The sequence below is a fragment of the Lagopus muta genome, chromosome 11, assembly GCF_023343835.1.
Source record: "Lagopus muta isolate bLagMut1 chromosome 11, bLagMut1 primary, whole genome shotgun sequence".
NCBI lineage: Eukaryota > Metazoa > Chordata > Aves > Galliformes > Phasianidae > Lagopus > Lagopus muta.
The window spans coordinates 7,151,287-7,166,368 of NC_064443.1; the positions used below are offsets into that span (position 1 = coordinate 7,151,287).

At 37.5% G+C, this 15,082-nt stretch overlaps 1 protein-coding gene across 16 annotated transcripts in view; it reads left to right on the forward strand.

The window, feature by feature from the left end:
* The window catches only part of CACNA1D (calcium voltage-gated channel subunit alpha1 D), a 166,579-nt gene that overhangs the window by 149,530 nt on the left and 1,967 nt on the right, over positions 1-15,082 (forward strand). For 14 of the 16 annotated variants that reach the window (XM_048957947.1, XM_048957962.1, XM_048957946.1 and 11 more), the window contains 8 exons: positions 1,528-1,658; positions 7,328-7,444; positions 8,868-9,235; positions 9,528-9,554; positions 10,342-10,491; positions 12,173-12,336; positions 13,263-13,384; positions 14,089-14,409. In XM_048957947.1, coding sequence (XP_048813904.1) covers positions 1,528-1,658; positions 7,328-7,444; positions 8,868-9,235; positions 9,528-9,554; positions 10,342-10,491; positions 12,173-12,336; positions 13,263-13,384; positions 14,089-14,409 — 1,400 coding nt within the window. The remainder of the gene's footprint in view (positions 1-1,527; positions 1,659-7,327; positions 7,445-8,867; positions 9,236-9,527; positions 9,555-10,341; positions 10,492-12,172; positions 12,337-13,262; positions 13,385-14,088; positions 14,410-15,082) is intronic. The other 2 variants (XM_048957958.1, XM_048957949.1) reach the window with 1 other exon arrangement.

Here is a 15,082-nt window from a genome sequence, read left to right on the forward strand (position 1 = left end):
AAATCACTTGAGAGGGGAAAATCTTGCTTAACAAGATGTGTTCATAGGTAAGAAATAAAGACAAACAAAGCAAATGAAGATACCTCTCAGGTCTGTACTAAATCTTCATTAGAGAGAAAAAACAATTGAGGTAAAACTTGAAGAAAAAAAAAAAAAGTAATAAGATTTTTCTTCTAACAAAGATATGTTAAAATATGTATGAGCACATTAGATTTCCTGTGTGCAACCAAGCAAGTCATGACAGTGTAACCCAGATCCCAAAGTATGTAAGCACCCTTGTGTGGTGAGTGGGGTGACTGGGACTTACTGTCAGGATGTGGGCCCTGCCAGGGGCTTCCTTTCTGTAGAGCTCTACCCTGCTAGTTGCAAATAGCTGTCTTGATATATTGCCAAAATATGGAGGGTAGGCAACACAGCAGTAAGAGAAACAGCTAGCTTCATGCCATGTAGCTCTGGGGGAAAGAAGTGTGTGAGAACAAAAGCAATGTTTTTGAATAGAAAACTATTCCTAGTTTTCTGGCAAGCATATTACATGTCAGGAGATCAAACTCACACAGCTGAATGATTGAATGGAACATGCTACAAACTAGGAGATTCTGGTATTGTAAGGTACCGTTGAACTTTGAAATCTTTGAAATTTGGATTCTTTTCACAATAGTGACTCTAGAAAATGTTTGTTTTTTTTTTTTACTGCACCTACTGTCTATCTATTGAGCTGCACGAAATTAATTGACATGAATTATTTTCCTGTCTGTCAGCGTTTCAGAGGTGGTACAATACAATAATATGGGGAAGCACCATGCGTGTTTCATATTCATTTTTATCACCACCTGACTGGGAGGTGGCAAGGGACCAAATCTTCACTTAAGCAAGAAAAAATGTGTGAAATTGTAAAGACAGTGAGATTTCAGTCTCAAGTCAGCTTTCTTGGGTAACAGCGAGAGAGCAAAAGATACAGCCCAACTTGTTTATCTGGGATACACAGCCAATTCAAAGTGGAAGATGTTAAGAAAGTACATAGCAAAGCAACCTATAAGGTTGTCAAAGTCCTCATGTAATTACAAAAATACCATATTAATACACTGATCAAGAAAATTTGTAGCAGCAGGAATAAAAAATGAGATATTGTGAGCAGGACTTTTTGTATAGACTAACTCTTGTGTAAGTCACAGAAACTCTTGTTTTAATTCGTTTATTTCAACTAATGAAAGACAATATTTCAGTTGCTATGCACATACAAACGTGCTGATGGTTTTGTTAGAAACTTACATGAACTAACCTACAGGTACGTGAGACTTGGTAAAGTGTTGTATTTTCTTCTTTATTAAGGATGAGTCCACTTAACTGACTGAGCATAACTTGCTTGCTAAAACATTGCTTTAAGCTAGCTAGAGGTCCCATTACTGTAAGGTGAAAGTGTAGTGCCTATTGCACCCATCACATTTCTTCCCCCAAATCAGATATGAGTGTACAGGCTATTGCCAAATGTGCTGACCTGGGAGAGATCTGTCTGGTCTGTTCATTTAGATGATGAGGTAACCGTGGGGAAGTTCTATGCCACCTTCCTGATACAGGACTACTTTAGGAAATTCAAGAAACGCAAAGAACAAGGACTGGTGGGGAAATATCCTGCGAAGAATACCACGATTGCTCTGCAGGTGATTTTGTTTTTACATTTTAACTAACCATTTTGTGAGCTTGACATACCAGGTAGATGAATGTTGATGGTTGTGCAGTGCTGCAAGGATTTTGTTTAGCTGGGACTCTTTGTTCGTCAGAAAAGTAAAACATAATCCAGCTTTTCTGTCTGTAACAAGGTAAGTGCAGTACTTTATTCTCTGTGGATTACTCAAATGGTAGCAACAGTTATAAGATTCCTCAACCAATAGAGTTGATGTAAAAACCAGATAAATGAAGTTCTAAGCTACCATTTCCATTATTTGTTTTACTTGTCTTTTATTTCTTGTGTTTCTACCACATTTTAAGCCAGTTCTCAGAAAACATCCTGACAGGTGTTATAGTAAAGAAATTTTTGTATGCTGTTGTTTTGCTTTCTAATTCTCATTGTTCTTTTATTTTTATTTTTTTTTCCCACTCATGATTACTGGTGAGATTACTTCCTATCAGCAGTTTCAGTGTTTGGAACTTAACTTTCTATAGAATTAATGTCAGCATACTTTATTAATGCCATGTACTTCTGCCTGTCTCTTAAAACAAGCTATCAGATGGAAACCAGGACTGTAGACAGTGCTCTTTGACCTTCTCTCTCAGGAAGCCTGCAGCAAGCTGTCCATTGAGTATAAGTGATCTGGAGGTTATGATTTGAAAGATTCTATCTGGGTATACCCTTTGTGTTATAAACTTTGAAACAGAAAAATGGGAGGCTGTCCTCAAATAATTCCAGACATCATACACTGCATTATTTTTATTGGATTAGGACTTTATTTCTGTTACTGGGCCTTATGAAGAGAAGAAAAGCAACTAGTTTTGAAATGATAAGCAGTAATTCCTGTTAGCTATCTACTAACATTTCTGTTGCATTAAGTACACTCCAAGGGCATGAGTCACAAAATTCCTTAGGGTTGGATTGCTCACAGTGCCTTTCTTTTCCTGTTGACTGATATTTATGCATTAAGAAGGAATATAACTTTGCTCTGGTCTTCCTTCTGTGGCAGTAGTTAGAGATGGCTTTCTGTGGTGATGGAAATGTGTATCGAGCCAAACAAGTCACGTTGCCAGTATAGATAAATGTTCAGTGAAGCATGAACAAGTTTAATTACTCTCATCTACTGTGCAGAGCAAACGATGAATTAATTTTAGCCTAACCTATGTAATATTTTCATCTAGATGTTACATTTATTTACACATAACTCTCTTTGTTAGGAGGTACAAATAAAAATTTGTCTTCGTATCACAAATAAACAAAACACATCTATTGAGCAGAACTTGGTTTGGGGAACATACTTCAAGTTATCTAACTACACTTTTTATCATGATTTCTTTTTAAACTAATATCAACAATTAGCTTGGGAGAAAAAAGCCCTCTAGTAAGCATCAGCTGAGGGGTTAACGAGTTTTGCTCAAGTTCAATTTAATTGTCTGCTGCGTTGATGTTGCATTCACAGCAGGCTTAGCTAGAAGGGAGTCTGGGTTTGAGCAAAAGCCCAGAGCCTTCGTGTGGTTGTAGAGCAGAGCTCAGCCTCAGCACTGGAGGATGGACTCGATGGAGATGAGTAACACTGGGAAACCAAGACTGGGCTACTATGTTTCTTATGTTCACTGCTATAGTGTAGGTCTATTCAGCTGTTCTGCATGCTTGCTTTCTTACTTCAGGAGTTGGGGATTTTTATTCTGTTCATATTAATTTAACCTTATTTTTATGTTGTATCAGTGCAGCTGTGGTGTTGGGGTTTTTTGTTTGTTGTTTGCTTCTCTGTAAAAGAAGCAGGTAGTAAAAACATGTTCATTTTCTGAAAGTAAAATGGTTTTCTGAAGAGTTTCATAGTCACACGCTTTCAGCACTATGAAATTCTTAAGACATAAGAGTTAAGAATTCATGTTTGTGCTTTATTTCAGATCCAGTGAGTTTATATAGCAATATTTGTAACTATCCATCATTTTTCTATAATCTATGAAGCAGAGCTTATAAGCATCACTTCCATTTCCTGATATCACTGCAAAATGCCTCAACTATGGAGCACTGTTTATTTTATAAGAAATACTGTGGTGATAGTGAATCTTATTCAAACTGTTACATTTCCTCATCTTAATGTAAGCTTAAACACCTTTATGCGTAGGCTGCTTCATACTTCAAGACAGATTTGCACTTGGTTCACTTTATAGGGAAAATCCTTTTTTGGTTGTTCCAATGTTTATGAGCACTGACATGCTTTTCTAAAAGTTCTGACTTTGGGCTCTTTCATCATACAAAATCTTCTTAGTGTAAAAAGAAGATCTAAAATGTAGAAAATTGATCTTAAAACTATTTGCTAGTAGTTCATCTTTTTGAAATATTTAACTTTTTTATGTTTCCATGTTTAACTTTTAAACACTTTTGTGTTTTGTTGCATGGTGCTTTTCAGGTATTTTTAAAGTGCACTCCCTCTGAATGACTGATTCATAGGTATAGTTATCTGTCATAGGACATTTTTTCCCACTGAGAGACTCCTACAGTTCTGTTACTTCAGCATTTAAAAGCACACATGTCATCTCAGCGCTGTGCCACAGAGAGAGGCATCATTAATGGTCTCTTGAGACGTGGTCTAGCACACAGTGTATTAGTGCTGAGTGCTTTGTGCTTCTTAGCATCTTGAAAGAATTGCAGGTGTTATTGTCTCATAAAGCACAGCTGCACAGAATTGTTGTGTTAATTTCAAGGCATCTGGTATATTTAGAAGAAAGTCTATTTAAAGCCATGCTTGGCTTTATTATGTAATTATGTTGCTCAGAGCACTGTGTGTCACTGGTTTGCTTTCCCACACAAATTAGGCAACAAAGGCATCAGAAATTAAATTTTGCAGAGAAAATGTCTGAATAAGAAAAGCACTTTTGCAAATGCCTTGTGAAGTCTTTAGAATAGAACTAGATGCAGTCAAACACAGTAGTGTGCATCTCTTTTCTTCCTCCACTTCAAAGAAAAATCAACAAACCTGAGTAGAAACAACAGCTGCTTTCTTACAGAGCAGCATGAATAATTTAGTGTGCAGTTTTGATTGTTATCCCTTTACAACTAGTGGCTGAACATCACTTGCATGTGTTTTATCTGCTCTGTTATACATCTTTCAATCTTCTTATGTCTTTGAAGACAAAGTTTGCTGAAAGCTGCAGGATAAATGTACATAAATATTGACTTCCATATGCAAAAAAAAAAAAAAAAAAGTATCCACTAAAAACGTACTTGTAGGTAAAAACAAAATGTTTTATCAGTACATACTTCCCTTGTGGTCTCTGCAGAAGACTTTTGAAGTGGTTTAGAGGAGCAATATTCCTACTGCCAGATAAGTATTTTTGCATCAGTCCAACTTCAGCTGTAGTTGGTTGGCTCACGTCTCAAACTATGGTCTTCTTATCAGCAATAGTGCAGCATGAGAATTTGTCTCACGATGCAGAACTCTCCTGGCACAAAAATTGTTCTTAGATTGCTTGGAATACTTTGTTGTACTCTGCTTAAAATAGGGCAATAAATGGGAGTGGTCATTTTAATGACAGAGTTGGCAAAATTGTAGATGAATCTGTTAGTGCAAATAAGCTGAGGAACGTTTTAATTCTGCAAACAAGTATTGCTTGCAGAACCTATGGCTTTGGTACTGAATGTCAGAGGAGAAAGCTGATTATTTTAGCTTAACCAGCAGATACATGTTTATGTACAGTGATCCAGGTTTTACTCTTTTACTATTGGTTGTGTCACTGCAAAAGATCTGTCACAGGCAAATTAGTGATGCTGAAGAGAAACGAGATGATAAAAGCTGCCTGCTTTTCTTTAGCTTTCTTTAAAAGGGAATAATTCTCCAAGAAATAAACCAGAAGGAAGTGGGACGTGTAATTGAAATTACGTGACTACTGAATATGTTGCTGACAAACATATGCCTTTTCTCAGCATTCAGGCATACATTTATGGGAAGTTGTCACTGTTTGTCTGACAGGGATATAAGCTGGGAGTTTTTGCCAGAGTTAAAATTTATAATGCTGCTGTCTTAGAGTGTTGTGTTCACAGAGAGGCACAGCTAGAAGGGAGACTGGGTATGAGTGAAAGCCTGGACTTTTTGTGCAGCTGTAGAGCAGAGCTCAGCCTCAGTGCAAGAGGATGGGCTCAGTGGAGATGTGTAATGCTGGGGAACCAAGACTGGGCTACTATGTCTCTTAGGTTCACTGCTGTAGCGTAGGTCTATTCACCTGTTCTTCCACATGCTTGTTTTCTTCAGGATTTCTGACATTGTATTCTGTTTATCCTACAGTTTATTTTAAAATGGCAGTGATTTGGAAATGCAAATGATGATATTACTAATGACTGAGTAACCAAAATAGTAAAGCCTTTGGTCTGCCTTGAAATCTGTACCTGGGAATGTTAATGTTACTTCCCTTTAGCGCCTTACACAATTATGACATTAGCAAACTTGCTAAGCTTGACTGTGCAGTTAGCATAAGAAGTAGGAGAATGTATTCACGAAAAGTACATTGTATATTAATTCTCCAGTAAGTGATTTTAGGTTTAGTTCAATTATATCTTATCTCTCAAAGTTCACCCTTGAGAAAGAGAATGTAATTGCCAAATTCAGGTAGGTAATGTGAGCACCTATTTCAGGAAGTGAGATACTGAAACTAGAACTGAAGAAGAGTGTATGGTAACGTCAGATATGAAGCTTTTTGCTTGATCCCTTTTCAGGTTCTGATTGCCCACACTGCCCAAACACCATTTTGCTCCCCAGCCAGCAAGCTCTTTCCATTCGGAGCTGAAGCCTGGCTGCAGCGTGCTGCCGGGGTCGCGTGAGTGGGACTGAGCCACGCGTGGTGTCCTCCACGGTCCTTCAGTTCTGTCTGCAGCAATGAAGCATGCAAAACTCCCCATGCATTTTCATGCCACATTATTCCCCTTGGGAATAATGCACATCTTCATGCCCATTCCCCATGCAAATAACATGCGTTTGATACGTATCCGTATCAAAAATACACAGCTAAATGATGAAATAGGCTTTTAATAGTGAGCAACAATTGTGCCAAGTGTAAGTCTCTCATTGGCAGTCCCAGCAGAGACCTCCTGCTACAAGTCGCTCGTGATAGCAGACTGGAGAAAGAATTTGAATGAGTACGTGCTGAGCTCCCAGCTGCTGGAGCTAGGTGGCTTTCTGTCTTAAACTAAAGCTTTAAAACAGATTTCTGTGTATCACAGTGCAATGCAGATGGGCTGCAATTATTTCACTGCTTTCTTTACCATTTGAGCTCTGCTAAAACTGCTGCTGCTATAGCAAAGATCTCCTCATGTTTCCTGTGTGAACACAGGCTGCAAACATGTTTTTGACATTAAACATACATCCCATTGAAATACGCTATTATAGTTCTTGTCGATTGCTTATTGCTTTATTATAAGATGATGTAGGGTTCCATAAACATCAGTGGTCTTTTAGTCAGCACCTACTCTGCTAATAAGGACGTGATCACCTCAACAGGATTGGATTGTAGTTGACTACAGGCCTTTTATTTATAATAGTAAAGAGGTATATAGGAGAATGCATCTTCTACAACTACCAGGATACAAAAACTTGATGACTGTTTTTAAAAGTAACTGAAGAATTTGCATTCCTAATATATTATGATATTGTCCTTAATTTAGGCAGGACTAAGGACACTTCATGATATCGGCCCTGAAATACGCCGAGCTATATCCTGTGACTTGCAAGATGATGAACCAGAGGAAAACAATCCAGACGAGGAGGAAGAAGTGTATAAAGTAATGTCAGAACACAGCTCTGTGATTTTTTTGTTATGTAATATGAGTTTTATAGAATGAGCTTATCCCTGAATGTGGAAGAATAATAAAAACCTCAAGTCAGCAAAACATAAATATTTAATGAACATCAGTATATTGCATTTATATCTGGAAAAGTGGTATTACCAGGACACCTGCATCTCATCATAATCTTAGGAAGCAGTTCCTGTTGGGTGATTCTCCCACCCCTAATTCCTTCCTGTTAATTCTTACTTATTCTTAAGCAGATTCTAAGAAAGATAGGAGCTTTGCACAGTGCCTGCAAAGCCAAATTGTGATAGTGTTAAGGAAACTGGACATACCTTAATTTCTGCTTTGGTGGAAGAGATGAAATTCTAGGCAAGCCTCAGCAGATGCAGAGGTGCATGTATAAAAAAAAACTAGAGTTACACTGTAGTTAACTCAAGATAAAGGCCAGTCTCAGTTTCCTGTGAGGGATATCAACAAAAATCAATCTGGGAAAAAGATTAATTTCAGGAGCTATCTGCACACCATTGTTAGCCAGCAAGAAAGCTTAATTAAGAAGTAGATGCAAAGGTGATCTTCTGCAGAAATGGTCATAAACCCCATAGTTTGCTTTTGTCCTTCACCAAAGAAGAGGATGTGGCATTGGGGACAGTGCTACAGTGACCAGCAGTGGATGTGTTTCTCTGCCAATCATCATAACGTCCTGTCTTCTCTAGATTGAGCTTCAAGACAGACTGCTGTCATCCAGGACCCACACCTGGCTAGACAGGGAGGCTACATAATCTGGGTTAGATGTAAAAGAGAGTTGCATGACATAGTCATAATTTTTCACTTCATTTTCTTTCTCACCATCCATTACACTCTCAGGGCTGATAAAGAGTTATTACTCTTTCTTGTACCTCTGCAAGAAGGAAGAACGGAACCACTGAAGCTTAATGCTGTCTACTTGAGATATGCTTGCAAGCTGTTGCATGGCACTCCATCCTGTCTGAGTGATGCCTGCTGCAAACCAGTGCTCCATGAGAATAGGAGAATTCCACCAAAACGTTCTTGAGAGTTACACAGACATGTCCTTTTCTGAGGAATTTGGTGCATGTTCTTCGTGTATGGGAATCTGGGTTTCTCCTGTATAATGAAACATGGAGAAAGCTAGAAGTCACAGGTGTATGGAAAAAGAATACGGTTCACTGCATAATGTTGATTTGACTTTGAAATCCAAATATTGTCATTGTCACAATCACATCTCTGTCACTTCAGGAGATGCCATGTGAGGCATCATGAAATTAGAAAGAAAATTCACAGTGTACTTGAATTGTTACTTTGTACGCGTGTAGGAAAAAAGTAAATAATCATCAGTCAAAAGTATGTTCTACTAAGGTATCTGATTTTCTTTTTTCTTTCTCTTCCCCTAAAACAGAGGAATGGTGCCCTCTTTGGCAACCATATAAACCACATTAACAGTGACAGACGAGATTCGTTTCAGCAGATCAACACCACGCACCGTCCCTTACATGTGCAGCGGCCTTCATTTCCATCTGCAAGCGATCCTGAGAAAAATGTATATCCTCAGACAGGAAATTCTGTGTACCACAATCATCATAACCACAACTCAGTAGGAAAACAAGTTCCAAACTCAACAAATGCCAATCTCAATAATGCCAATGTATCCAAAGTTGTTCATGGGAAACACGCTAATTTTGGAAGTCATGAGCATAGATCTGAAAATGGTTACCATTCATACTCTAAAGCTGACCATGAGAAGCGTAGAAGGCCAAGCAGTAGGAGGTAAATGTACACACATATTTGCTTCTAAAGGAATTTTGAATGTTCAGTAAGAAAACTTGTGCCATGTGAAACTAATTTGTTATATTTAGCTTCATTTCGGTTCCTTATTGATTTATGAACTTAAAGTAAGGCTGTAAGATATGGGAAAAGTTTATAATTTTAATAAGGTTTGAAAATAGTCATTTTCTTAAAATAGAAGTTACTTTACAGGCATTGTAATCACACAGTTTTGAGAAATTCACTGGTGATTATAAAATATCTTTCTCCATAATTTCATGGCTTACCTGGATAGAACCCGCTACTACGAAACATATATTAGGTGAGTTCACTTTTTTTATGTTTACAAAGTAGTTCCCAGTTTTAAAAATTAACCATCTAAGAATGCATATGCTGAGGAAAAAAAAAAAAGGGAGTACTTCTAAGATAAATTTTGTACTGCTAATTTTGAGAGAGTATTCTTCTATTCTTCTGGTTAAATATGTCCAGGCAGGTTTGTGCTGTTTTCAACAGGCAAAGATCACACTTGATGGTAATCCTCATTTAAAATTGAATTACATAGGCTGGAAAGATAATGATGATAGCTTCTGTGAATATTGTTGTTTGAGATTGCATCTGAAGGGGCACTACACTTCTCTTGGTTTTATGTTGGAATATTTCCAAAGGCAAGATTTAAAAATTGGATATGGTGTTACATGAAATTCATTGCTAAGTGTACACTCTGTGGTAGTTTGAGGTGTCCAGATGTACACACCCAGTTTCAGTTTTTCCTGGATGACATCAGTGGGTTCTCTTTAATTTTTTTAGCTAGTTCATAAACTTGAGACATTTGAGAGAGGTTTATTCTACCAAATATCCTGAATTTATATTTTGTAAAGATGTCTTTGTAAAAATGTCTTTGGCTTTGTGGGGCATCCGCACATTTTCATATTTGTATCCCAAATATGCATTCCCCGATCTTTTCACATTTGTATCAGATCAATACTTCTGGGCTGTACTTCCTCAGAACATACTGTGAAGTCACACTCTGCCCGCAAGAGTTGTCAGTGCTTGTCTTTTTTTCTTGAAAGCACCATAATCAGTCCCAAGTGTTTGCTTGCTGCTTACAGGTCTGACTCTGGTGATGGCCGTCGACCAACTATTTGCCGTGAAGAACGTGACATTCGAGACTATTGCAATGATGATCATTATTTGGGAGAGCAGGATTATTATAGTGGAGAAGAATACTATGAGGAAGACAGCATGTTGTCAGGAAGCAGGTGAGTGTGTTTGTTTAACCTGAGGAAGGGACTTCAGTAATTGATGTACTAATCCACGTAGGCTTCACCGAGTGCACTTGCACTGAAAATCCTCTAATAAATTTAATTCTTCACAACCACTGATTAATGAAGTGATGGACAAGAAGAGTTGGTGTACCAAGGATCTTTGTGTTTGTTATCAAATGCTGAATCCAGCAGAAGTTTTTTACCAAATTTAAAGCAAAGCAGAAAGTTCATTTGACCTGAGTATAAACTAGTGCTGGTATTAACTCAACTGATATAGAATTGGGTATCCTTCTTTTGAAAATTCTCATTATATTACTTCATTAATCATCCTCATCTTGGCACCATTTTCTGTCTTGTTAAAACACACACTTAATACTCTCACGGTTGTCCTGGCCTTTATGTGCTGGGAACAGATGGTTTTTATGGTTTTTTCATACTCCTTATGGAAACATCATAGATGGCATTTCAGTCAGCATGTTGGCATTTCTTCACGTTTGTATTACTGAACAATATGGAAACTTGTCTTCATCTGAGGCTCTGTGCTGTAGCTGCAGCGTTAGCTTTATAACCCAATTCCTCTCAATTTTCTGAGTCAATTATGCTTTTTCTGGCCCAAACGCAGAGAGGTAGCTTAGTTAATTGTAGTGTTTCTGTCAAGTAGAGTTTTGTTGTTCTTGTTTTCAACTTAGCATTCAAATCTTAATTTTAGACATAAGCAAATAAAGCCTTGATTTTCTTTTGATAATTTTAACTTCTTTGCTGCAATTTTCTTTACCTTGACTTCTTCAGGAATGGACCACTGTAGGTTTTTCTAACTTTAGAACTGTGCTTCCCAAGTTAGTTTGGCTTGACAAACACCACTGTGACATTGCTTCAGCAACGTCAGATCCAAACTCCACATTTGGGTTTAAAAAGTTTTGAGTAGTTTGTTGCCTGGTTATCTTCCTTAAAACAGCTTCTCTTCTGCTGAATTTGCTTCAACAAATTCTCAACAATATTCTCCACTTCTATTAATGTATTTTTTTAATGTTGAAATACCGCCCCAAAATAGAAGAATTTATTTCCATAAACCAACATGCACTAGCACCACACATGCTTTATTCTCCTCGTATGCTATCTTTATTTGCCATATGAATTTTAACAAGATTGGCACTGATTGTGTTGGATTGATTGAAATCTAAGATTTGCATGAAAGCTGAGGTTCACACAATTCTCAGGACACTCATTTTTTCTATGATAATTACAGCCAAATAATAACCTTGTACTATTTGATTTTTGACTTCAGGAGTTTCAGGAGTGTGAAAGGCTGAATTCTGTTTTCTGAATTTCTGTGCTCTACGGCCTGGGTTCAAAAAAAAGAATGACAGGAGAAGAACAGAATTTTGTTTTTAGAGTTGTTTTTTAAGGAACATTCAGTTTAACCTGTATTGGTAGGAATAACTTCATTGCAGATATACTTCGATAAACATTTCATGACAACATGTTATGTAATTATACTAGTAGAAAAATGTGTGCTACCTCCATCTGTTTGTACACACACCATAGATTTTAAAACTAAGTCATGAAATTATATAATGTAGTTATACCTGGTTTTGTTTGGTATCTTCTAGAAGTCTAAACAGCTCAACATACGGAAACTCTGAAATAATCTTTTCTTTACTGTACTTGAATTCAGGCATGTATATGATTACCACTGTAGACATCACTGTCATGACTCAGATTTTGAAAGACCAAAAGGTTACCATCACCCACATGGGTTTTTTGAGGAAGATGATTCACAGACCTGTTATGATACGAAAAGATCTCCTAGGAGACGGCTGCTACCTCCAACACCAGCATGTACGTACATTAAGAACAATGCGTTTGCAAACCCAGAATGATTTAAATTCATAAAAATATTTTCCAGTTTAAAAAGCTTATTTGTAACTTGGATTTCAATCTTGACATTTCATGATGAATATTGCCAGTAGATTTCTGAGAGATGCTCAATACCTACAGATCCTAACATACAAATCAGTCAAATATCCCTTGCCTCACTGAGGCAATAGTATGAAACCAATCATTGTAATTGCTGATTTAATTGAACTTGTAAATGAAGGTAGAATGCAGCTTTAGTTATCTTTGAAACAGTCATCAGATGGGTTCAGTCTGGGCCTTCCTTATTCGCACCCACAGATGTGCAGCATTGCTGTTGTCTCATCTGCTGGCACCTCCCTTCCCCTTAACAGCCACACTTCTTAATGACACTGAGATTACTTCCATGTAACTCCTGCTGTTTTAGTAAACACTAGAGACTGAAATTCAGTGATTTGCAGGGAAAACAGAGCCAAGAGCAAGCTTAATGGTGAGGGGTTGAGGGTTTTTATTTATAAACTAGGGATTTGGTATTTCCTTTGGAAGTCTGACTCATTAGAATGAAGAATTTAGAAGTATGGAGAAGAAAGAATAAACTCTAATTTTTTGTTATTCACAGCACTGTACAGCAAAACTCTGAAGTTAAGTATAGAAACCAATCTGCAGAACTGGAAAACGTTTCTTTCATAAACATGACTGCATCGCATTCTGAGGCTCATATTTCTGCCTAGGACTGTATTTGCTCATGTGATTAAACTATTTATTATAACTGCTTTCTTCTGTTAGCAAACTCTTTCTTATCAGTAGGATATTTTTTTGTGTGTGATAGTTGTTGCACAGTGGAATTCTGGAAACAACAGACTTCAAGGCAAACTGTTTCATTTTCCTAATCAGTTATGCTTTCTCCATAGCAAATAGACGATCTTCCTTTAATTTTGAATGCCTCCGCCGACAGAGTAGTCAGGATGATATTCCACTCTCTCCAAATTTCCACCATCGCACAGCTTTACCACTTCACTTAATGCAGCAGCAGGTAAATCCAGGACTTAACTAATAATGAATTACATCTTTTTATTTTCCATATCATACCTTAGACTTTCATTTTTGCTTGAAACAGTACTATAGGATTATGCATAAAGTACTAGGTGGTCATTTCTAGTGCATGAGGATACTACTGAATAATTCAGATTTTTTAATAAGCATGGGCAGTATATGGTGAATATAAATAAATCCATATTCTGTCCTGTAGCTGAATTTAATTTTTCTGAATCAGGTTACTGTTTCCTGTTTACACGCTATATATGTCTACTTAGATGATCTAAACTAGGACTTGTGTCATGTGGTCTTGTTAATTGCTTTTTAATGTTTTTAATTACTTCATATTGAGTAGAGTAGTTTAGTTTCATATGAGCAAACATATATGTGGCACAAATCTCCTATCCCCTGCTGCAGCCCCAGCCAGAGATTTTTAAACAATTCTGAATGATAAATAGGGCCCTCTTCCTCACAGGCCAAAGAAAGCAAGGTACATAACCTAGCTACAATAAAAAAATACGTTTTTATGCTATTTACTAATCTCAGTTCTGTTCCTCCTTTGCTTGACTCTAAGCAGCAGAAAATATTAACTTTGCATAGCATCTGCCAAAAGATTTGGTTGGAGCTAACTGCTGAAATCGGAATGGAGTGTGACTCAGAGTGTCTGAAATCACTAACTTTGAAAATTCTTCCCCATTCCAGGTCATGGCTGTTGCGGGTCTGGATTCCAGTAAAGCTCATAAACATTCACCAAGTCGTTCCACGCGTTCATGGGCTACCCCACCTGCAACCCCTCCCAACAGGGACCGTACCCCGTATTACACACCTCTAATCCAAGTTGACAGGGCTGAATCTACAGAACATATGAATGGTAGCCTGCCTTCCTTGCACAGGAGCTCTTGGTACACAGACGACCCTGATATCTCCTACCGAACATTTACACCAGCCAATTTAACAGTACCTAATGACTTTAGGCATAAACACAGTGACAAACAGAGGAGTGCAGACAGTTTGGTAGAAGCGGTAAGTATTACAGAAACTTCTAAAGTCATCAAGAGTGTCTGCTTAGCATTTGTGTTAACATCAAAATGCTTATCATTCAGTCTACACAATCTCTCTGAAAATGTGGTATTTTCACTTTCAACTGAAACTGATCTCAAGTAAAGATAGGGAAACTTCTCAGTTGCTGTGTTGTAAAGGGTCAGAGGAATTCAAAATCACAGTGTCAGTGTCAGAGGGCTGAGAGGCAGCCTGGAAGAGATCAGCAGAAGGAAAGTTGGGAACATCAAGGACAGGGTTTAAAATGGACTTCAAGCTTTCTAGCTAATGAGGATCAATTGTGAAATATCCTCTCACAAGAGCTGATGATGCTTACCTGTGTTTTCTCTGCTTTGTTTCCACTTATTTATATTATTTAATATGTATAAACAGCCATTTTTGCAGTAATCTGATCAAAGATGAGGAACTCTATGATAGCTGTGTACTGGCGAGAGGGTGAACAAAGACAACTGGATTGATTTGCAGATGTACTAAAGAATGTTAGAAGTTCTTTTGTGTTAATAATATTAACATGTTGCATTTCAGACTATAGCAGTTGCTGTTCTTGCTTTCATCTATTATTTCCTTTGACTGCTACAAGTTGAGCAATGTATTTCACTGTTTCCAAATGGGACTTCAGCATCCTTCTTCCATGTAT